This window comes from Culex pipiens, chromosome 3, assembly GCF_016801865.2.
Source record: "Culex pipiens pallens isolate TS chromosome 3, TS_CPP_V2, whole genome shotgun sequence".
Lineage (NCBI taxonomy): Eukaryota > Metazoa > Arthropoda > Insecta > Diptera > Culicidae > Culex > Culex pipiens.
Genome location: NC_068939.1, coordinates 127,634,622 through 127,660,738, shown reverse-complemented (window position 1 = coordinate 127,660,738; position 26,117 = coordinate 127,634,622). Strand labels below are relative to the sequence as shown.

Here is a 26,117-nt window from a genome sequence, read left to right as displayed (position 1 = left end):
AAATGTTCGGAAATTTCGAAAAAAATAATATTTGGCCCATTTAAAATGTTGGTCCTGGTTCCAAAATTTTCAAAATATTTTTTTCGAAAAGATCTTAAAATTTTACAAATGTTTAACTGATAAATTTCAGATTTTATTTTTTTTAAATAGTGTCCATCTCTGAAAATATTTTTTCGAAAAGTTGAAATGTTGGTCTTGGTTCCAAAATTTTCAAAATATTTTTTTTTCGGATCTTAAAATTTTACAAATGTTTAACTAATAAATTTCAGATTTAATTTTTTTAAAATAGTGTTCATTTCTGAAATTTTTTTTTCGAAAAGTTCGGAAATTTCGAAAAAAATAATATTTGGCCCATTTAAAATGTTGGTCTTGGTTCCAAAATTTTCAAAATATTTTTTTCGGAAGGATCTTAAAATTTTACAAATGTTCAATTAATAAATTTCAGATTTTTTTTTAATAGTGTTCATTTCTTAAAATATTTTTTCGAAAAGTTCGGAAATTTCGAAAAAAAATGTGGCCCATTTGAAAGGTTGATTTTGATACCAAAATTTTCAAAATATTTTTTTCGGAAGGATCTTAAAATTTTACAAATGTTCAATTAATAAATTTCAGATTTTATTTTTTTTAATAGTGTTTTAACAGTGTAGTTTAATAGTGTTTATTTTTATTTTTTCGAAAAGTTCGGAGATTTCGAAAAAAAAATAATATTTGACCCATTTGAAATGTTGGTGTTGGTTCCAAAATTTTCAAAATATTTTTTTCGAAAAGATCTTTAAATTTTACAAATGTTTAACTAATAAATTTCAGATTTTAATTTTTTTTAAATAGTGTCCATTTCTGAAAGTATTTTATCGAAAAGTTCGGAAATTTCGAAAAAAAATATTTGGCCCATTTGAAATGTTGATTTTGGTACCAAAATTGTCAAAAATATTTTTTTCGAAAAGATCTTAAAATTTACAAATGTTTAACTAATAAATTTCAGATTTAATTTTTTTTGAAATAGTGTCCATTTCTGAAAATATTTTTTCGAAAATTTCGGAAATTTCGAAAAAAAATATTTGGCCCATTTGAAATGTTGATTTTGGTACCAAAATTTTCAAAATATTTTTTTCGGATAGATCAAAAAAAATTACAAATGTTTCATTTCAGCATTGAAAATTGGACCATTAAGTTGCTGAGACATTAGATTTTCCATTAAAAACGGAAGTAAAAAAAATAATAGAATTTCTATTTTATGCAAAAACACATTGTTCAAAAAATTCTATGTCTCAAAAGTTGCCTTTATTTTTGTTCCCAAAAATATAAAAAAATCAAGTTGAGATTTTGTTTTTTTGTGAAAAAAAGTTAATTTAAAAATAGGAAAACAAATTCTCATATACTTACAACTTTTTCGAAGACAACAAATCAATTAGGATAATTCCTTCAAAAGTTACAGATTTTCGAATATTTACGTACCATTTTTGTCTGGACAGCTGCCAACACTTGTACGGGTGAACCAATGACAAGATGGCTTCTTTGGTCATAAGGAAAACCTCTATAAAGTTTGAACCAATAAAAATTTAAAAAAATTGTCCAAATCAGCCCATTTTGTAAAGAGTTGCTCAGCTCTTCGAAAATATTTTTGAAAAATTTCACGGATCACGAAAATAAAATAAAAAGGAAAGCACTTTTCATCCGAAATAATATCTGGTATTATTCATTTTGATAAATTGTAAGTCTCGATTACATCTGGTCTTGATAGGAAATATTAATTTTACTTAAAGAGGCAAAACTTTAGACAAGGTTGCCAGATTTTCGGGAGGATTAAAAGTATTGACAAGCAATGAAGAAGAGACTCGCTATTTTTCTAATGACTTTCTAAGAGAGTGATGAGTGAGAGAGTTATGAGAAAATTATGCCATAGCTTGTGGGCAGAGAACCTAAAATTTATATGCTTCATGCGGCTGAAATTGGAATTGGAGCATTGGAATCAAATTGATGCAAATTTGCCGTCAAATCCACGCTCTACAACTGAATTGTGAAGAGGTACTGAGGCAATCATTGTAATTAGCTAAACTCCACAGGGGACTCCACGCTCCTTGGCTTGTACTAACGCCATCGTTCGAAGCCACATGCTGACTTCAAGTTGATGCCATTGCCAGCGTTGGTTGCCACCGGGATCTGCATCTGCAACTCCAGACACGATGATTCTGGAGAGCTATAAAATTACCTTCCAGTCACAATTTGACGGCGAAGCCGTCGCTATTGTTGCTGTTGTTCAAAAGCCCGCACTTCTCCAAACGACCTTGACACAGACCTAGTTTTCAACGAAGGGCTCCCCTTCCCCTCCAACCCGCTCCCAACCTCCTCACGACGATGCCGTCTACCTCCCAACGTGGTTCACATATTAAAGGAGGAGAACCCGCAGCTCGACCGTACACCGAAAGCTGTAGTCGTCATCATCAACGGCGCCGTATTCACAAAGCGCCCCCTCCACCCCCCACATCTCCTAACCTGGGAGGAGCATGTTTCAGAAAACGGTCGACGGAACGACGACGGCCGGCCCGGTTGAGGCCAATTCGCTCTCCAGTTGCAACAGCAGCAGGGTGGGGGCATGTTTATTTATTTATATTTATTCCGACCGTACGAATTTTCCGGCTCCCGCCTCCAACTCTCACCGGTGTGGTGAGAGTCGTTTTGGGGGAGAGGGCGGGGGATATTGGCAGAACATCAGACGGTTTGTTATTTTGCTGGCCTACCACCGTGGCCCGGAAGGGGGCGGAAGAACGACGCAACCAGCATCACCAGGTGCAGTAAAGCTGCTCGAAGAAATACTGACCAAATTTTGGGTTTGAAGTAGCAACAGGTTGTTGGCGGAGTGCGTGGCGGGGGAAAAAGTGGGCCACATTAAGCTTTAACCATTGCTGTGCTTTATTTTAACTATATTCAAATCCTAACTACCCGAAAAGTTTAACTTTACAACACTCATTTTAAGGTTCCTTGAAACTTGTGATAGCCAAATGCAACTCTTTGAACAACTGCTCTTTTTCAGCACTCGGTGCATTTATCCATGCAGTAGGTAACTACTATTTTCCGCAACGATCACTGTTTTTCACGTTTATTCCATTAAAACGTGCCAAAGAAAATTAATTAAATTTGTGTTTCTAGAATTTTTCACTTGTAACGGATGATTTTATAATTTTGAGAATATATATTCTCCATCAAAGGAGCAGAAAACATTGATGTCAAGCAAGCCATTAAAGAAAAAAAAAATCCGAGCAGTATGGCAAAATATTATTATTTTCAACAGAACAATATTTTTTCGTTTCGATTTTTCAAACGACTTTTCTTTACTTTTTCTATTTCAATAAAACTTTGTCGATGCTTTTCCTATTTCAAAAGAAGCCATTTTGAATCATTATTTTTTGAATATTTAAAAATATATATCTTGAGAAAGTATTTTCTGGTTTTCATCAATTTTTAGAACTGTTTTTATTTAACTTTTAATCATTTTTAATTATGTGATTTAGTTGAATTTCTAAAAAACGAGTTTTTGTAATTTTTGAGGGAACTTAAAAGACATCTTTTTCGCTGGAGTTTAGGATAGTGCAACATCCAGTACATGAGTTTTTGAAAAAATGTGATTTAAAGGCAAAAATCCATAATATTCTCAAACTTAATTTTTTTTTTGTTAAGTGCACCGTTTTTGAGTTACATGCATTTCAAGGTGAAATTTTTTCCAAAAATGTTCAAACAAATATTGTTTAAAGCCGTTGTAAATATTTTTCAATGTTTATGTCACCCCCCCCCCCCCCCTTCAAAATTGGTCTACAAAATCAGGGGGCAAAAACAATATTTTTCCAAAAAACTTCAAAATTTCCATGAAAATAGAAGTCTAATCAACTGAAAAAAATCCAAAATGCATTTTTCTGCATTGATAATCATATTTAGCATGATTGGGCTTGTTTAAAAATGTTTTGAATTTTTATAAAATTCCAATGTACAGCACCGCAAAAAAATTATTTTTCGCAAAAAATTAAATTTTCGTTAGTGCTTAGATATTTTGGAAACTAATGATGGCAAAACAACTGGACAGGTGTATAATGCATTTTAAAACACTTTTTTCATTAAAATGTTAAAACCATGGCTCGTTATTTCAATTTTTATACTTTTTAATTTTTTTGCCCCCTCCCCCTCGACTTTGGTCAGAGTCGAGGGACATAAACTTCAAAAAATATTTGCAACGGCCTAATAGCTGAAATTTTTTTCTAAAATTGTTTTTTTTAATTGCTGATTACTGGTATACAGTCGCACGAAGCTTGAATTTGATAAAAAAATGGTTATCTCAGCATTTTTAAAGAAAAAAAAATTCAAAATTTTAAAGTCTTGCCCAATATTTAAAATGGTTTCAAATAAGTGTTTGAGCGGTTTCAAAAAGTTTTCCTCGATTCTTAAACATCAAAATTATTTTTATAAAAAAGAACAAAAAAAGGTTTAATTTTAAACATTTCAATTAAACCAATAGTTTCCGAGAGATCGCGAGTTGAAAGTGAGGGCTTATTAGATGACACTACACGGAGAAAAAAGAGTTCACAAAATCGTGAACACCCGTTCATGAAATTGGGAACCACGAACAAAGTGTTCAAATTCCATGGTACGTTTTTGAAAATCGTACCATGGCATTTGAACACTTTGTTCGTGGTTCCCAATTTCATGAACGGGTGCTCACGATTTTGGGAACTTTTTCTACGAGTAGGAATTTTCTTTCACAAAATTTAAACTTTACGAGGCTGTTTCTCAGCAACCAGCAGTCTGGTTAAGATTAAGAAAGTAAGAGAGTTTTTTAGAAATATTTTTTCTTGGTTGACCGTACTCTAGCCGAGCATAAAGCTCGCAATAGCTAGGTTGGCGCCGATAAGGAAAATAAATGCGTCAGGATTGTGCCGAATGACACTTCACCATTCATTGTTGTTTTTTAGAACTATTTTTTCTTCTAAATTATTTTAAAATGCAGCGGCCGTGGCTGACTGGTTACGGTGTTCGCTTTGTAAGCGAATGGTTCTGGGTTCGATTCCCATCTGCTCCCAACGAGAAAGTTAAGAACACATAGAAATTTGAAATGTTGATCCTCCGTCCTTTGGATTGGTAAGCAAAAATGCTAACGACTAGGCCATGACGACTTGGTGAGCGTGGACTGGAATTAGGAATACTGTTACAGAGAGCGAGTTGTGGCGCTATAACCACGGCAAATAGTGCCCAGGGCATCCGTGGAAATACAATGTCCCATCCCAGAGGGTCCCGGAGTACCAAACCTTCTTAGCATGGTGCTCCCAACGAATACAACCAAAATCTCGGAGCGTATGGTGGTGTGTCCCCACGCTTCTTCCTCCCCTGTCGATTCAGAATTGTGTTGTTGTCCGAACACTCAGTGCTCAAACTCAACCCAATTACGAGTCATCTCTGCGATACGGCTTTACGCAGTAGGCCTGGCCGCTTTAACGCTTGTGATGTTTCAATGCATTCCGATGCAATGGCGCACTACAAATGTTAATAAATGACAAGAAGAGTGCTAGGCGTCATCTAACCTAAGGCACTCTCCAGGATCCCTTCGAAAGATTGGCTGCGCTAGGGTCTGATTAGATTAGATTAGATTAGATTAAATTATTTTAAAATGCAAAAATCAAAAATGCATTTTTCGAAACATTTCACTTAAAATGCTTGTAACTAGAAAACGGATCACTTTATCAAGAATTGCGTAAACACATTTTCGATTGCAAATTGAATTGTGCATCTAAAACTGTTTTTTTTTTTAATAATGTTTGACAAGTTTTCTAACATTGTGCAGAAAATTACAATTTTACTAAAACTGCCAAATCTTTTTTGTCCCGTAAAACGTAAAATAAAATTAAACAAAAGTACCTAGTGATATTAAATTTAATGAAAAATTTTTTTTACGTGTACCATTTTTTCTGACTTTACCGAAGACACCAAATCGATCCGAAAATCCCTTCTACAAAATACAATAGTCCACCAAAACCAGAAATTGATCTTATTTATATTTTTTGATTTGGTTTAATCTTTGTGGGTTCTTCTCTATGACCAAAGAAGCCATTTTGTGTAATTGGTTCACCCATACAAAGCTCCCATTCAATTTTGGCAGCGGTCCATACAAAAATGATACGTAAATATTTGAAAATCTGTCACTTTTGCAGGAATTTTCTGATCGATTTGGTGTCTTCGGCAAAGTTGTTAGTATTAATGAAAACATAAAAAAACAATTTTCCTTAATCCAGTTTGTTAATTTTTATTAAATTTTTTTGGTATGTTTTATGGGACAAAAAACGCAACTTTTAAGCCATATGATATGTGCAAAAATTAGAAAAAGATAAAAAAAATAGAAATTCCAGTCAAAATATTTTTGTTTTTCGAAAAGTTCACAAGTTATCCAATAAAATAGCCTAAGAGACATCGAAGATTGGATCTGTGGTAGCTAAAATACAGCGAAGAAAAGAAAAAGAAACAGGGAAATTGAACACCCAACTGACGGCCGCATGATGAATGTATATCAGAATCTGCATGAAATCTGTCCTCATGCCTTTTTTGCGATATAGGGGTATGACATTTTTGCCCGTTACCGACAATTATCGACATTACCGACGGCTTTTTGGTTGTATTGCACAAAAAAAAACCCTTAACAGAATGAGGATTGAACCACCAACATCTTGGTTATTGATCCGACACGCTACCACCGCGCCATGGACGCTTGATGAAAAGTGAGTGAAAGAGCACCAACATATGCTTCTCTTTGGAGTATTGCTCGGGGACGGGCCAGCATTATATGTGTTGGTGAGAACTGCAGATCGCTGAAATGTTTACACGCGGGCAAAAATGATCTAGGGGCTTGCTGCAAAAAATGTTATAAAATGTGACATTTTCTGCATCAAATCCACTGTTGCAGATTTTGAGATATATTTTCCTTTGGGTGTAGTACGGTTGAAAATGCATCAAATTAAAAAGCATGCACTATCTCTCTTGACAACCCAGCTGAAAAGAAGACAACAACCATCAGCAAGAGCAAAAAAAAAAAAGAACCGCAAATGTATATAAAATGCAGAATAAACCTAATTAACATTTAAAATTATGAAAGCGCGTTGATTCGCGCGCTTGTAAAAAAAACCGTGCCCAATTAATACTCGAAATGCTTCGTGTGAATTTACAGGCCTTCGTACTGTAACTATGTGTGAGGTGCGGTGATAAAAGCATCCAAGGCTCAAAATTTATGACGCGAAAGGATCTGACAGGGCTTCGATGGTTATTTTTTCTTCTTTATGGTCAATGGAATGAAGCGCTTTTTTAGAATGCAAATTTGTATGAATTTCACCAGCTGACCAACGGTTTTTGCGGTAATTTGAAAACACACAAAATGGGTTCGAAAAATTCCAGCTCGGGGAAATTTGAACGAATTTATGGCTTAATTTGCGTGCTTATTTTACTAAAACGCGATTCGCGTGCAAAACCACACGTGTGTGTGTGTGCTGCGCGCTCGAAACCGCGTTGTCCGACGATCGATCCGGTGGCCACCGAGGACCATAAAGGACGGGCAGCATCCCCCCCCCCCCTTCGTGGACCACCGGGACCAATCCCTGGCCATCGTCAGGTCATTCGCTCGCGCAGCACTCACAGAAATCGATTTAGTGCTAAATTAAAAACAACAATGCACTCCCGTGTGGCCCTATATAAACCCGCACACACACACACTCACATAGCTATGTGGTCACACCACTACCATCATAAAGCTGACACCCCCACACAGCCAAACGCACACGCGCAGCCAAATTTGCGACCGGGAAAAATCGCATGTGTTTGTGTGTGTGTGTCTGTGAAACGGCGTTTTCTCTTCGACCGCAGAATAAATGTTATTGCTTAATTTGATTGCAAATGCATTGATAGATGAAAGGATTATTCAATTAAATTGACATCAATTTCAATTTCGAGCAACGTGTTTCGAACGTTTGTTATTGGGCCATCGCGTGGGAGGAAGATGACCTCTCTCGTCAAATTTAGTGGGCCAGCAAAGGATATTTCAGGTATATTTCAGGTTGGCAGATTTTGACTTGCCGATAGAGAAGTATACAACTTTGTCAATCAAGTTATAAATGAGCAATTCTCTCAGATTTCGGTCATTCGATTTTTTTTGTATTTTTTAATCCGGCTGAAACTTTTTTGGTGCCTTCGGTATGCCCAAAGAAGCCATTTTGCATCATTAGTTTCTTTATATCATTTTCCATAAAATTTGGCAGCTGTCCATACAAAAAATATGTATGAAAATTCAAAAATCTGTATCTCTTAAAAGAATTTTTTGATTGATTTGGTGACTTCGGCAAAGTTGTAGGTATGGATAAGGACTACACTGAATAAAATGATACGCGATAAAAAAAATTTATGATTTTTAATTTAACTTTTTGTCACTAAAATGTGCAAAAAGACTAACATTTCAAAATGGCGTAATTTTGAATGTTTGCCTTTTTGAAATGTTAGTCTTGATCTATTATTTTGAAAATATTGTTTTCGAAAAGATCGAATTTCACGGATGTTTCATATTTTAACATTGTAAATCGGACCATTAGTTGCTGAAATATTTTAACATTGTAAATCAATGTAAATGTAAATAAAATTAACATTGTAAATCGGACCATTAGTTGCTGAAATATCGATGTTAGAAAATGGTGTATGAGACTTAGAAAACATCAATTTTCCTGTTTCTAGCAAACACAAACATGTGCACTAATTTAAAAAAATTAAAAACTTCGATTATTTTCAAAAAAGTTACCTAAAAATGGCTATAACTTGAAAACGGTGCACTTTATCAAAATTTCACTAGAATACTTTTTGATTGCAAATTTGATTTTACATCGAAATATGAAGTTAAAAATTTTTTGCGACGGATATTTCGATTTATAAACATATTAGGTATTGATTCAAAAAATGATAACTCGATCAAAGATTTTTTGCACAACCTGGAAATTTCTGAAAAGTTGACATTTGATGTTCCCTAAAAGAAATCAAAAAATAAAAATTGTCTTGAAAATAGTGTTTTTTTTGCAAATCAAGTTTTAGTGACAAAAAGTTTAATAATAAATAAGATACAGATTTTTGAATTTTCATATATCATTTTTGTATGGACAGTTGCCAAATTTGTATGGAAAATTATGATGCATAATGGCTTCTTTGGGCATACCAAAAGCACCATAAAAGTTTCAGCCGGATTTAAAAAATACAAAAATTAAATTAAAAAAAAAACGATTTCGTAGATAAAGGCTCAAATATAAAAAATTAACTTACGTTAAACTTTATAGTGATATAGTGAACTAAGCAATTCAGGAAACAGGAAATGAATTTCATTTATTTTTTTGATTCTGCTTAAAAAAATTGTATCTCCCCACTTTGCGCAATGGCACTTTTGCATGCGATTGTATGAGAAAATCTTAATCCTGCGTAATTTGATTTTTACAAAAAAATCAGTGATTTTTCCGAAAATAAAGCAGAACCGTTTGTACCCAAACTACACCAATTGAACTTTGAAGACATGTCATCCTAAGGCTCGTATAAGCCATTTTCGAATGTAGTAAGGGGCAAAAATGCGCACGGGCCAAAGGTATGCACCAGCCTTTATTACTTAATTTTAACCTAAAAAGCTCATATTCGGGGTTTCGACTTGTTTTTAGGTCAATACAAATAAAGGTTTTAATGTATTTACAAAAATAAAGTGAAAAAATTTAAAATTATTTGCCCATAGGCTATAGCCAATTACCTTTCTAACGCCTAAAGAATTTTTTAAATTCCTCTTCTTTTTATTTTTTACCATCATTTTTCCTAAAAATAAATTTGCGAGGCATAGGTGCGCACTAAAATGTCCATACATTTTTGTATGATAAAAAAAACTCAAACGCTTTAGCTAACTTTTATGTTTGATGACATCGATTCAAAATCACTTCAAAAACAATATTTCTGCCAAAATCGGAACAAAAAATAAAAATTATTCGAAAACAGCAGAGTTTTTTTTTAATTTATAAAATAAAATAAATTATAAGAGCTTTGTGCAAAGTTCTTTGTAATATTGGTCATGTGTGACATAACCACCTGCGCTTGTTTTGTTACTTTTGCTTAACTTTATCTTTTGTAGAATTTTTTTATTCGCTTTTTTTGTGGAAATTGGAAAGTAATTACGATGAAAATTCACGAATAAACGTGGGAATAAATTTTCCTTCTCGAGCAGACGGAAATAATTTGAGAATAACTTTTTTTGATATTTGAAAATATTTATAACAAGATTTGTTATTTGTCGTTATGATTTTTTTGTTATTGGTTATTGTAATAACAGACTCATAACATTTTTAGTTATTCTTCGAACAAATCTTTGTTATTATTTTTTGTTATTTTAACAACTAATCCGATCACCCCAATCACAAATAAAATTTATTAATTTTCTCAAATCAATTCTTTGAAATGACAAAATTATAAATTTTTCATCTATGAAAACTTCTAAAGTGAATTTTATCAGTTTTCAATTGAAAATCGTGATATGAACCATTTGAAGAATTGTGAGCAAAACATACATTAACGTAAATTGTGACAACGTTTACTGAGAAGTGAATGCTGCGAATACTTAAATCATGTTAACAAAAATCACTCAAAGTAAAAAACATATTCTCGGAATCATCAAGTTATCACAAGGAAGATAACATCAATCATTTGATTCCAGTTATTCTCATATCAAAAAGTCTCAATTTTTACAAAACTTGTTAAAATTGACTGAACAAGTATATTGTGATAAGTTTTTGAAATGTTTCACTGATTTATATATGTGGAGCCCATCCATAAACCACTAGGAAACTTTTTTTTTGAAAATTTACTAATTTTTTTTTGTTTTCTGAGTTAAAATTTTTGTTAGTTTATTGAAGAATAATATATAATGAAGGATTAAAAGCAGTTTCTTTGATGTAAACATAAGTTTTTTTTAGAGTTATTGGTGAAATTTGGTGTTTTGAAATTGTGGTACCCGTGAAATTTGCAATTTTTGAACGTGTAAAATTACTAAGCCTAGTTATAAGCTAAAAAAGATTAAAAATAGCACACTTTTAAATCAAAGATTGAATGAATTAAACAAAAAAGACCTCCGAGATATTTTCAGCAGGTGTACTCTAAAATATTGTATAATCAGATGCTTTCAAGAGCGAGATCCAACTCCATAACAAGTTATTAAATTTTCAAAATGGCGCTTTAATAATCGTTTTTTGGCTGGAACTTTCATTTAAATAATCCGAAAGAGAAATGTTTGTTTTGATGTTTGTCGCCCAGGGGCGATAAAATTCTGAAACAGTTTCGTAAAGCACCATTTTCGAAGTAAATCCACCTAAATTCAAACAATTATTGTTCTTTACTGAAATAATATTAAACTGAATACCCTTTTTGACACTTAGAATTTTAGGCCACCGGCCGCCAGTTTCGATCCAGCAACCTGCGCACTGGCGCGGCCCGATTGATCCACCCGGGCGGGACGAATATCAAACAGCGCGGTCCATTAATTTGTGAAAAAATGGCGTTTAAAATAAATTGTTAAGGTGACAGTGACAGTCCAAACAAAATACAGGATAAAGCAAACCTTTATTTCGTCAACGAAAGCGAAATTTGGTGGAGTTTTTCAGTTTGTAACACTACGATCTGAAAAAAAAAAAGATTGACGTAACTGTATGTCCTAAGCTCCAATAAAATCGCGTGACAAGCTTTGACGTCAAACGCACTCGCAATTCCAGCTCGGAACCTAATCCGGATTGAACTGTGAGTGTGACTGCATGGCAGAACCCCCTAAAAATTTCAAATCTCCTTCCTTTCGTGGGAGTGAGGACGGCCACCAAAATTTCCATGAAATCGAAAGCGATCCGGTCGTCGTCGTCGGCGTTCTGCCGTCTCTACCGACAAATGTTATGTTTTATACATGACTGTGTGTGTGTTTGTGGATGTGTATGTGCACTCTATGCAAACACACACACACGTTCCGAAACTCGTAAACTACAAATCAGCTGATGGTGGTGGCCCACATTTTACTACCGCATCGGGTTTCTTGTGTCTTTTTTTTTTTCTTTCTTTCTTTCCTTTTTGCCGGTTGAAATCATTGAAAAAGGCGGGCTTTTCCTCTTGTCGCGCTGGGTTTCCACCATCCTGGGTGCATTAAGTTATGTATGAAATCTTCAGACGCAACCGGCGCGGCTCTTCTGGTATATAAGAAGCGGTTTGTTTTTGCTTGTAGCGAAAAAAAAAAGAGTTTGAATTCGCTGGAGACGACAGTTTAAATTTTTTTAAGCAACTTTTGTTCTTTGTCATATTGAGCATGTGTAACATAACCACCTGCTTCTTTCTTTTATGTTTTCTATTTAAAAGATTCTTTAACAATATTTTATTTTTACTTTTTAGATCCGGGATACCTAAATTCAAGCAATGTTGTTTAGACGACATTCATCGGCTTCCCTTTTTCAAGTAAATCAAAGAAATCAATAAATTGCCAAATTTAGAATTCCCCGTATTTTCCTCGCCCGAAAATCGCATTTAAACACAAATGTACCAATTCTTGAAAAAGAAGCTTTACCTGATGCGGGGACTGCGCGGGTTGTGGTGGCTGCGGGGACGGACTGGGGGCACCACCGTGCTGTGGCGGTTGCTGCTGCTGGCCTCCCGGGCTCTGGGGCGGACCGTGCGGGGACGGTGGCAGATGCGACTGACCGCCGGGGCCCGGGCTGGCCGCGGGCGATGGCCACGACCTCACTGGTTCGTACTGCAATGAAAAATTAAACGAAAAAAAAAGATTCGATTAGTGTGTGCGTGTTAGTTGGGGATGCAAATTTGTGTGCGTTTATGTGTGAGTGTGGGAAAAAGGCCATCACTGACAATAACAGAAAACAGGGTGAAAAGTTTTTTTTTATTCGCATTTTCCGGTCCAGGGGAGTGGATGTGAAATTTGTGCATGTTTTTCCAACTTTGTGCACCAGCAGCAGCAAATTGATTCGCGCAATCGAATCAATTACGCCTGGGAAATTGTTGATGAATAAAAATAGTGCACCCCGTCCAGGAATCAGATGCGACAGGAACGAGCTCAAACAAATTGAATGCAAATACAAATTTGACAAAATGCAGTGACTAACTGGGGTGCTGCAGTGCTATTTGCTGCCGGAATTAGCACACCACTTTCGACAGGATTTAACAGAATTAAACAAACTGTGGGAATTTCCCACTCTTGTTAGTGTAGGGCACTTTAGTTGGTGTGCTACTTCGAGTTAGAGGATGTACTAAAGTGGGATTTGTACTAGGTTAGATGCAAATCAGTGATTCTATGCCCCATCAATCGTAGTCAAAACGATACTTAGACTAACGACCTTGAACCCAAAACCCAAGATTAATGAAATTCCGCTCGGTCTAGTCACAACCAACAACCTGTGCTTTGGCTGAGTGCTGGCTCTCGATGTTTACCAATAATCTAATCCTAATCGTTCCACTTCCACTTTGAGAGCATTCATTTACGATTCTTCTGCACCACCATCACCACCACATTCTTCCCAGAAGCTCCCGCCCGACTACCGTCGTCGATTTAGTCTTGCTTCCGTTTAGATTGAAATTTATGAACCAACTCGCCACTAGCCGCAGTAGACTGGTTCAGAAATTTGGATTTTGTTTGATTATAACTAGGGTGACAATAACAAAAATCGACCTCAGGTATAACCCCTGATTCGATTTCTTAGGAAAAATAAGTAACTGTGAAAATTTTGAGCGAATTCGGGTAAGACTTAAGGGTTGCTATAGACTTCTTTATTTTTAACCTAAAGAATCGAACCAGAAGGTATCTCTTGAAATTTTCCAAAATTTTCATTTTTTCTTGTCACCCATACACCAAAGATGCGCACTACGCAGCAACCTATCGAGAGTAAAAAGCTCTCAATCTGATGACAAAAAGAAAAAGCAAGAACTGAGAGGAAAAGCACAGGTCGAGAGCGTTTGTTTTCTAAACATTTTTCTCAGAAACGTTTTTCATCGCAAAATAAACATAGTTAATGACAGAGGAAAACAACCCCAACAGTTTCGCTTAGTATTTATCATGCTTTTACAGTGTCGACCACCACGACTCGATGAGTCCGAAAAGGTTTGAACGCCGGAACGTGCAAATGATATAAAATCAAAATAGAAGTTAATCCAAAAAGTTGCAAAATGAACATTTTCCAGCCCGGGTAGTACATATAACAAGGCTCAGACGAGTTGGAATAATACGACGAGTGCTGAAAAAGTCGAGTTTACAGCGAGTTCCACTAAACTTTTTTTTTGCAATTCTTAAAAATAATCATTAAAAGAGTTTTTCAAAAAGAAAAAAATAAGTTGGCATCCATTTGAAATGTTAGTCTGTTTTTTTGTTCTATCGTTATCGCTATAGTTATTTCGATAATTCTATCGGCGATAATCTTATCGCCGATAATGGACGATAACTCATTTTTAAAATCATTCTAAATCGACTTTTAATTCAACCATATCATGTGAAATGTTCAATGCATTCACTAAGAATATATATTTTTTAAATTGTCGTAAGTTTCAAAGCAAAATGTGTACTCAAATTTTTTCACAAAATACATTTTTTAACCTTATTTTTTAGAAGGTACTTAAATTTTCACAAAGTTGCAATATGGGTATCAAACGAAGCGAAATTTGGGTGCTTTTTCACATTGAAAGAGTTTTTTTTTTTGTAAAATACTAAAATATTCACAAAATGCCGTATTTTTGGAAAATACTCAAAATTTCAAAAGCGAATCGATTTTTTTTTTGCTTTTTTACTTTATTAAAGTTTTTTTTTCGTGAAATGCTAAAATTTCCACAAAATATCGATTTTTTTCCAAAATACTGATTTTTTTTTAAATTTGCAATATCAAACGACGCAACATTTTGTAGCTTGAAAAAATTTTCTACGTTTGATACCCATATTGCAAATTTTATTAATTTCGAAGAAAACGGTAATATGTGAAAATTTTAGTATTTTCCAAAAATGAAACTTTAATTAATTGATAAAGCTTACGATATTGCAAATTATGAAAATTTGAGTATTTTCGAAAAAATACGGTATTTTGTGAAAATTTAGTATTTCAATAAAATACTTTAATAAAGGGAAAAAACATACCAAATTTCGCTTCGTTTGATACCCATTTATGATGCAATTTTTTTTAGTATTTTGCAAATTTTAAAATTTAAGTATTTTAGAAGTATTACGGTATTTTGTGAAAATTTTAGTATTTTCAAAAAAAAACTCTCAAAACAAGCATAAAAAATCGCTTCGTTTGATATCCATATTGTAAATTATGAAAATTTGAGTATTTTCGCAAAAATACGGTATTTTGTGAAAATTGTAGTATTTTACAAAAAAAACTTTAATAAAGTGAAAAAAAACATACAAAATTTCGCTTCGTGGGATACCCATATTGGAAATGATGATTTTTTTTGTATTTTCGAAAATAAAAATACAATTTCGAGTACATATCTGGAGTTTTTTTTAAAGGTCCAATAAACCAAATTTCCAGTTTTTGCTTTTTGGGTATTTTTGAAACCGCCTTAAGTCAGGGGTATTAAAAACACCCAAAAAGCAAAAACTGAAAATTTGGTTTATTGAACATTTTCAAAAAAAAAATCCAGATATTTATACTTGAAAACTTACTGAGCAATTCTCTGAGATTTCGGTCATTCGATTTTTTTTGTATTTTTTAATCCGGCTGAAACTTTTTTGGTGCCTTCGGTAAGCCCAAAGAAGCCATTTTGCATCATTAGTTTGTCCATATAATTTTCCATACAAATTTGACAGCTGTCCATACAAAAATGATATGTGAAAATTCAAAAATCTGTATCTTTTGAAGGAATTTTTTGATCGATTTGGTGTCTTCGGCAAAGTTGTAGGTATGGATATGGACTACACTGAAAAAAAATGATACACGGTAAAAAAAAATTTGGTGATTTTTTATTTAACTTTTTGTCACTAAAACTTGATTTGCAAAAAAACACTATTTTTAATTTTTTTTATTTTTTGATATGTTTTAGAGGACATAAAATGCCAACTTTTCAGAAATTTCCAGAATGGGCAAAAAATCTTTGACCGAGTTATGAATTTTTAAATCAATACAGATTTTTTCAAAAAATCGAAATATTGGTCGCAAAAATTTTTCAACTTCATTTTTCGATGTAAAATCGAATTTGCAATGAAAAAGTACTTTAGTGATTTTTTGATAAAGTGCACCGTTTTCAAGTTATAACCATTTTTAGGTAACTTTTTTGAAAATAGTCGCAGTTTTTCATTTTTTTAAAATAGTGCCCATGTTTGCCCACTTTTGAAAAAAATATTTTTGAAAAGCTGAGAAAATTCTCTATATTTTGCTCTATTGAACTTTGTTGATACGACCCATAGTTGCTGAGATATTGCCATGCAAAGGTTAAAAAACAGGAAAATTTATGTTTTTTAAGTCTCACCCAAACAACCCACCACATTCTAATGTCGATATCTCAGCAACTATAGGTCCGATCTACAATGTTAAAACATGAAACATTCGTGAAATTTTCCGATCTTTTCGAAAAAAATATTTTCAAAAATTTAAAATCAAGACTAACATTTCAAATGAGCGTAATATTGAATGTTTGGCCCGTTTGATATGTTAGCCTTGATTTTAAATTTTTGAAAATATTTTTTTCGAAAAGATCGGAAAATTTCACGAATGTTTCATGTTTTAACATTGTAAATCGGACCTATAGTTGCTGAGATATCGACATTAGAAAATGGTGGGTTGTTTGGGTGAGACTTAGAAAACATCAATTTTCCTGTTTTTTAACCTTTGCATGGCAATATCTCAGCAACTATGGGTCGTATCAACAAAGTTCAATAGAGCAAAATATAGAGAATTTTCTCAGCTTTTCAAAAATATTTTTTTCAAAGGTGGGCAAACATGGGCACTATTTTAAAAAAATGAAAAACTGCGACTATTTTCAAAAAAGTTACCTAAAAATTGTTATAACTTGAAAACGGTGCACTTTATCAAAAAATCACTAAAGTACTTTTTCATTGCAAATTCGATTTTACATCGAAAAATGAAGTTGAAAAATTTTTGCGACCAATATTTCGATTTTTTGAAAAAATCTGTATTGATTTAAAAATTCATAACTCGGTCAAAGATTTTTTGCCCATTCTGGAAATTTCTGAAAAGTTGGCATTTTATGTCCTCTAAAACATATCAAAAAATAAAAAAAATTAAAAATAGTGTTTTTTTGCAAATCAAGTTTTAGTGACAAAAAGTTAAATAAAAAATCACCAATTTTTTTTTTACCGTGTATTATTTTTTTTCAGTGTAGTCCATATCCATACCTACAACTTTGCCGAAGACACCAAATCGATCAAAAAATTCCTTCAAAAGATACAGATTTTTGAATTTTCACATATCATTTTTGTATGGACAGCTGCCAAATTTGTATGGAAAATTATATGGACAAACTAATGATGCAAAATGGCTTCTTTGGGCATACCGAAGGCACCAAAAAAGTTTCAGCCGGATTAAAAAATACAAAAATTAAAATTAAAGAAAAAAGACCGATTCCGTAGAGAACTGCTCTTAGGAAGCGTTCTTTTTTTACGTAACGCAGTAAGGGGAGGGGGGGGGGATCGAAGGCTGTGTTGCGCTCCATACATTTTTTTTCATAATTTGCATGGGACTTTATTTATGAGGGGAGGGGGCTAACAGAGTTTTTGTGTCCAATTTTTTGCGTTACGTAATAAAAGAACGCACTCAAAATTGTTGAAGGCCCTTGTCAATAACGGAGTAGCAACTATTGGTAGACACCAACACCTTTGCTATGCTTTAAAGTGCTACAATTTTCACAAAATTCAGTTTACTTTTTGAAAATACTAAAATTTTCTAAATTTGTAATATGGATAGAATATGAAACAACAAAAATACCGCATTTTTATATTAAAAAAAACAATTTTTAATAATTTTTAATAACTTGGTATTGTTTTCACTAAACCAGAGTTGATTAATTATTTGTAAACAAGCCTTAATATATGTCGTTTATTTAAAATGTGAGTAATTCTCGCTGAAAGTGGACCACTATTTACACAAGGTGCTCCTAAATCAAAAGCAATGTACTTTTCCAATAGCCCCCACTAAGTTATGAATGAAACCATGTTTGTTTGGTTAAATTTGTCCTCACCTCGGCGCCACGAAGCTAAAACATTTTTTTAAATTGGTAATTTTTTGACTTAGGCGCGTCTACAAAATTGCTAATAACTTTGCAAAACTTCAACGAACCCTTGATGTTTAGGGGTGTTTTGGAAAGGAAATGAGCAGAGCTTTCGAATGCACTTGTCAGAAAAATACCGTTCCATACATTTTTTAGCCACAAAACACCAATGTATTTTTAAAAGTCATTTTTGAAGGCCGGCGCCCCGCTTTATCGAAAAACTGACAAATCCATTCGAAAGCTGAGACGATTTCACATAAAGGACCAATAAATCTAAGGTGTATGTTCCTCCTATCTTTTTTAATCTTATTTTGATTCTGCGAGCGCAGCGCTCCGTTCGCATTTCGGGCACCCAAAATGATTCAATATGCTTGCCTCATTTTAAGATTTTGTCAAAAAATATAGGTGCTCACTTTTTAAATGATAGTTTATTGTCCAAGCATCAAAATGCACTTTCGACAATTGACCAATATTTATGTTTTTGGGTTCTTGCAGGCAATTTAATGTCGAAAAATTGTTTTTTTTTAACTTTTTTTGGTAAAATGCTCACTTAAAATTGGGTGGACATTTTTTCAGTAAAACTAATGAATGTAGCATGTAGGAAATTTCACCACGAACATTTTTCTCTAAAAGAAAACGTAATTTCGATACTCCAGTGCCAAGATATTTTAGTTTTAGTGAGAAAAAAAAAATGCCAATTTCTAAAAATTAACAAGCACGGCCTATTTTTTTTTGTATATGTTTTGGAGGCCAGAGTATGGTTTCATATAGTTATTTTTGTCGCTGAATTCGGATCTGGAATCAAATTTCAGATAAACCGTGAACAATGATATTTTAGTCACGCTCAAATATTATTTGCGTGTATTTCCCATAGCCACTTAAGGATCGGCAGTCGAAGCCGCTAACCAACGCGCCACGAGGCCTCTCAAAACAATCAGAAGTTGAAAAATACATTTTCCATAAAAAAAAACCGTGAGTAAAATATCAATTAAAGGTGAGCGAAAGATGAAATATGACCGAATTCACTAGCGATTAAAATTACAGCATATTACCGCAAATAACTTTTGGGCGTGGCTCCAAATTTAACTGTTTATCAGAAATTTGATTCCAGATCCGAATTCAGCGACCAAAATAACTATAAGAAACCATACCCCGACCTACAAAACATATGCCGCATGTAAATAATAGGCCGTGCTTGTTAATTCTGAGAAATTTATAAAATTGGCACTTTTTTTCTCACTAAAACTAAAATATCTTGGCACTGGAGTATCGAAATTACGTTTTCTTTTAGAGAAAAATGTTCGTGGTGAAATTTCTACATGCTACATTCATTAGTTTTACTGAAAAAATGTCCACCCAATTTTAAGTGAGCATTTTACCAAAAAAAGTTAAAAAAAACAATTTTTCGACATTAAATTGCCTGCAAGAACCCAAAAACATAAATATTGGTCAATTGTCGAAAGTGCATTTTGATGCTTGGACAATAAACTATCAATTAAAAAGTGAGCACCTATATTTTTTTGACAAAATCTTAAAATGAGGCAACAATATTGAATCATTTTGGGTGCCCGAAATGCGAACGGAGCGCTGCGCTCGCAGAATCAAAATAAGATTAAAAAAGATAGGAGGAACATACACCTTAGATTTATTGGTCCTTTATGTGAAATCGTCTCAGCTTTCGAATGGATTTGTCAGTTTTTCGATAAAGCGGGGCGCCGGCCTTCAAAAATGACTTTTAAAAATACATTGGTGTTTTGTGGCTAAAAAATGTATGGAACGGTATTTTTCTGACAAGTGCATTCGAAAGCTCTGCTCATTTCCTTTCCAAAACACCCCTAAACATCAAGGGTTCGTTGAAGTTTTGCAAAGTTATTAGCAATTTTGTAGACGCGCCTAAGTCAAAAAATTACCAATTTAAAAAAATGTTTTAGCTTCGTGGCGCCGAGGTGAGGACAAATTTAACCAAACAAACATGGTTTCATTCATAACTTAGTGGGGGCTATTGGAAAAGTACATTGCTTTTGATTTTTGAGCACCTTGTGTAAATAGTGGTCCACTTTCAGCGAGAATTACTCATGTTTTGCATTTCCTTTATCTTACAAAAATATCTCGGGTTAGTTTTCAAAAGATGTCCTAAATATCGTATTTTTTAAATACTCCAATTTTCATTATTTGCAGTCCGGGCATCAGACGATGCAAAATTTTGGAAAGATTTTCAGTTGATTGCAGTTTTTTCAATAAAGAACTAAAATTTCACAAAATACCGTTTTATTATGAAAATACTCAAATTACAAAACTTGTATTACGGATATGAAACAATAAAACAAAAATTTTGTGAATTTTCATAACATTAGAGTTTTGAGTGTAAAAGACTTTTTAAATTATCAAGATTCAAGACCGTAAATTTTTATGATTTGCATTATGGGTATCAAACGACGCAAAATTGTGTATAGATTTTCACTGAACCAGGGTTTATAGTTTTTAAGACCGAATTTTAACCAAACGGGACAAAAACAGAACACCTAGAGGAGATTGGCGAGAATCGAACCCACGAAGGATCGGCAGCTGAAGCCGCTAATCACTGGATCCAAACTCTGAAAACCAATGATTACGTTGATAATCATTTTTAGCATGTTTGAGATCGTTCAAAAATATTTTAAATTTTTGTTCTTTTAGATATGAAAACTAATGACAATTTAATGAATTTTTTAATCCCTTTCTTTATTCTAATGTTGAAATCCAAAGCCTGTAATATTTTTTATAATTATTTTATTGTTTTTTGTCCTTTCCTCGAATTTGGTCAGAGTCGAGGGGACATAAACTTCGCCCCCACCCTTTGAAAATCGGCTCGAAAAACAGGTGGGGAAAACATTTTTTTTTCTAGAAACTTCAATTTTCTCTGGAAGCTTAAGTGCAACCGTGTATATCCATTTTAAATGCATTCTCTTACGGTCTGAACCATTTTTAGCATATTCGGGATAGAGCGTCCAATTTCCCGGGGTTACAAATTTCCCGGGAAACGGGAAATTTTCAACCAATTTCCCGGGAAATCCCGGGAATTCCCGGGAAATTTAAATTTATTAAAAATTGTTTTGATCTTGGTTCTGCTGCAACTAAATTGTTTAGAACAGCGACTGAAAGGCTAAAACAAGTGTGAAGATCAATTAACAGCTTAACTGCATGTATTTTTTTTTCAATTTCAATTCGGTTTTATTTGTGAATAATCAAATTACAATTTGTACATATTATGAAGCTAACAGAGTTTTTGTGTTCATTTCAGCTGTGTGTTACGTCTTAATTTGGCTTAGAGCAATTATTACTGTAAATTAAATGCACAAACAAGAGTAAGAAAAAGTTTTCAAAAAACTTACGCAATTGCTAATGATAGAGAATAGGAATAGAAAAAGCTTACAACTAGATCACAGCAAAATTTAATCAATTATAGATGTGCTTGATCATCAGCTCCCCAAGGGCCAGGAATTGCTCCGCTTTGTTACGGCAGGTCCAGAACCGCGTCATCATCTCCCCCGCGAGAGCAAAGAACTCCGACAGGGTAAAGAGATCTTCCCCGGTGACTTCTTGCTGGGCCGCATTGCCGCTACCGGCAGCGACCACGCTGGCGAACGATCGACCCCATCCAGGAGGGAACGCTGGGTTGTCCGCTGGAACCGTACGATGACCAGCAGCCGGCACGGTTATGCTTGTACTTCGCTGAGGAGGGTGGGACGCTACTGCTTTCTTTTTCCTCTTTTCCTGCTCCTCGAGGTAGGTTTTCCGTGCGCTGCATCCACGGTAGTTGCTGGTATGGTTACCTCCACAGTTGGCGCACTTGATGCGCGCCTTGGTTTGCTCTGCCTTGTCCCCCAAGTCCGCCTTGCACGGCAGTGCGCACGCCTCCGAGAGGTATGTTTCACCGCACTTCACGCAGCGGGGCGGGAGGTTGCAGTTCCGCGAGCCGTGGCCAAATTTCTGGCAACGGTGGCATTGCGCTGCGACCGTCGGGTTCTTTGAGTAAAACCGCCAGTTTACCCAAAAACCGTCCAACGTCTTAGTTTTCCGCAGGTCTTGAATTTTGACAGTGCCGCGGTCGAAGTACAACAGGTACAGTGTGTGTGTACCTGTGACCGTTGTCTTCCGCGAGAGGACTTTTATGTCACGCGGCGTAATTCCAGCACCCGAGAGATCCTTCTTTAGGTCGGAGATCGGGCAGTCTTGGTACCCCTGCAAGACGACCTTCACGGCAGTCTTCTGCACGGGGTCGAATGTGTAGAACTTGAAGTTTTTATTCTTCAATTTCTCCACAACCAGGTCAAAGTTCTTGCTGTCAAATGTGTAGACTTGCACTGACGACTTACCGATTTTCAGACAATATCCGAGGCCTTCCAGCAACTCGTCAATATCGTCCGTCAACGTGTCCAAAACATAGATTGGAGGTGGTCTACGTTCCTTTGGAGAATTGTTCGTTTTTGACGTCGACACTTTCTTCCGTGCACGTCCATCGTATTCGTCGTCGTCGGTAGTGCTGCTACCGTCGGTGTTGTTGTTGTTTTCTTCGTCGTCGCTCAGCATCTGGAACTCGTTCCTGATGGGAATGTTGGCGGATGTTGACGTGTTGGTCGTGGCACCGGATGTACCGGAACGGGTTCGCACTGGTGATCTTGGAACATATCCGGGATGTAGTAACTTTTTGTCGATGCCTTCTGCGCTCACGCTCCCCTGCGCGATGGCGGTCGACACGGCGTTGGCTTGTTTACCTTTTTGCACACGGCCGGTAGACGAACTTCGCGGGTTTTTCGAGGCCGCACTCGAACTGCCACGGTCACGGCCGGCCTTTGGCATGCTGCAGGAGCAAACTCGCGGGTAATCACGGTAGACTACGGCGGAACATTTCGAAAAAACTATGGAGCACTGAGCACTTGACTGCTGCTTGCTCTCGTGCGTACACGGAGGGCTGTTAACTGCATGTAAAAAATCATAAAACTGCAAGAAAATGTTATTTTTTTCTTATTTTATAAGCTCCAATAGTACAATAAATCAAAAAATAATGTCATTTATTTTTTTATCAAGGTAATTAGACAGTGAGTAGTGGAACAGCATCTAATTCCGTCGTACCTCTTATGTTGGCAGGTCAGCACTTTGACGTTCAATTACAACTCATTGAAGGCGATTTCAACTGAAATAGAGTGATAAATAGCTCAATAAGAAGTGAGCAAGCAAGTTACTTTTAAAAGTTTTGCAAAATTAGTTGTTTAAATAGAAAAAAAATAGCAAATTGGATGGAGTTAGGAGCGAGTGCTTAACCTGCGAAACCTCTTGGACAAAATGGCAAAGCAAAAATTAAACTTCTCTTGTTTGTTTTACTTCAAACAACTCAATATTTTCAAATATTTGGAATTAACATCATGTCACAATCAGTCTTACATGTTTTGATATTTAACCTTCTAACACCCATTGTTACACCAGTGCTCCATTTTTCTTTTACTACATATTGTAATTTCTTGTATACCAGGTATTTAACGAATTGAAATAATTCTTCTTGCACAAAACTATTTTAAAAATGTTAAGATACCAATTTGATTTTCAACTCATTAGATCATGGTAAACAAAAACGTAAAAATTCTCAATTTAATATATTTTTTATGAAATAACTCCAAATATTCTTGAAAAAGCTTACTTAATTTTCCCGTAGCTTCAAAAATTAATATTATCAGATATCAAAGTGTCTGATAATCTGATTAATTGTATATGAGCTATAAAATAAATTTAATTGAACAAAATCATCTTCATTTATTTTTCTCTGAGCATCTAAAAAAATGGTTCCAAAAAGTATAGAAAATGTGTACTTTTGCTTAAATTTCGGGAATTCCCGGGAAATTTACAAATTTCCCGGGAAACGGGTAATATATTTTTTCGAGAAATCCCAGGAATTCCCGGGAATTTTTTTCCCGGGACGGGAAATTGGACGCTCTAATTCGGGATTATTTAACCTCGGCCAGAGTCGAGGGACAAACACCTTGAAAAATATTAGCATCGGCCTTATTAAAAAAAAAACCAAATCAATTCTTCTTTATCACATTACTGTTCTTCAAAAATTGTGTAAATTTGGAAGGTCTAAAAATTGTCCTCAATTTAAATTGAAAAATTGAATTTACACTGAAACAGCAGTAAATTTACGATGTTTTTTTAAAAGTTTCGATAAATTTACGTGGACCGCTAATTATGAATCAGCCTAGCCGGACTCACGAGAAGTTGGCCGTCACCGTCGTTGTTCTCCCGGATATGGCGTACATTTCCCGTTGGCAAGCCTTCCCCAGCACGCATCACGCCACAATCCACTTCATCGTCTTCGTCGCCCAATCCCTCGGATATCGTCGAAGTTGACGTACGGCGCCCATCACAAATTCATGAACCTCCTCGTTCAAGCGGAGTAGGAAGGGGGGGCACCGGCATTAATCGTCTTACGACGACGAAGCTTCTGAAGGTGCTCGGCACGTCTCCGAGCTCTCTCCCCGTCAGTCGTCAGTCAGTCGAGAATGAATGGAGGTTCTAATTCCACGGGAGTCTGTAGACGCTTGTCGTCGCCGTCGTAACATAACGATGCTGATTGTAAGGATGCTGCTGCATATGCACATTGAGTGGTGGTGGTGGTGCATCAGAGATTGCATGAGAGCTCCAGAGCATAAGGTAGAGACGGAGAAGTTGTGGAATTGCAATTTCGACCAACTACCATGGTATTAACTTAACGAGGATGAGGAGGGTGTCCTCTTTGGGTCTGGTTGATGTCACATCCGATGTGAGGTATTTCCAACGAAAGGACGTCGTGTAGACCAAAGTTGTGGAGCTTGCAGAGAGAAGTGATTATGCATTGCTAAAGAAATCGAAGTTGTTTCAAAATTTGATATAAAAAACAAGTTAAAATATTCAGCTATTCTCAAGTAGATGTCGCTGCTAAAAAGAAGACCGTCTCATGTTCATCAATCTGACATTTCTTCCAAAAAGTCATCACCAGATCTAGCAAAAACACCGACAACAGCATCGCAAGTCAATCGATAAATCATACAAAACTCCGTAAAACCATGTCACTAGAATAAAATGTGTCGCACTCACTCCAAGCAGAACCACTTCTCCGTTCGTTCCTCTCGGCAGTACCTCGACGTCACAGTCATCAATCATTCATGGTTTCACTTTCACGTCCAGATCGTCCTCCGTTCTTCCTCTAACCAGGCCAACAAAACTTTCCCAGAGCAGCCTCCCGGTAAATCGGGCCAAAACAATGCCAAGAGTTTGACCCGGGTCGTCCTGTCCACGCGGACACACACACACTTCAGGCGCGACGGAAGCTATAAAAGTTTGTCTGCACTGTACACAGAACTAGCACTTGTCATCACGCTCCGTTCCGGGCGCGACGGACACGGCATTTTCCGCTTTTAGTGGAAAATCCGGCTCTCCGCTTCGTCCGCGGGAGGACACGTCTCTGATTGGGGAGTTTGGAGATGGGAAGTGCAATTTTAGAAGAGTTTTGCAATCTTCCATACAAAAAAAAAATGTATTGCATCTATCCAAAACTAGATGGCGCCAATCTTGCAAGTAAGAATTGCATGCAAGTTGATAACCGCTGCAACTCGAAACCAGATGTCACTGTCGTAACAAGGTTCACCTCCTTGATACAGATTTCTCAACCCGTTGCCGACTGATTCCGCTTTATGGGTCATTCCACTCTGAACGACCCCCTTTCCACCCAGCTTCATCTGCATCGCGGAGTCTGTTCAGGACACTCCAGTGCTCCAAATAAATTTCATCACCGACAGCAGGCAGATGGTCTCTCCAGCTATAAAGCA

General features: G+C 35.5%; 1 protein-coding gene across 8 annotated transcripts in view; it reads right to left on the bottom strand.

Annotated features, from left to right (window-relative positions):
* Positions 1 to 26,117, bottom strand: part of LOC120427517 (trithorax group protein osa) — a 265,609-nt gene that overhangs the window by 162,244 nt on the left and 77,248 nt on the right. For all 8 annotated transcript variants that reach the window (XM_052711248.1, XM_052711245.1, XM_052711250.1 and 5 more), the window contains one exon: positions 12,623 to 12,808. In XM_052711248.1, coding sequence (XP_052567208.1) covers positions 12,623 to 12,808 — 186 coding nt within the window. The remainder of the gene's footprint in view (positions 1 to 12,622; positions 12,809 to 26,117) is intronic.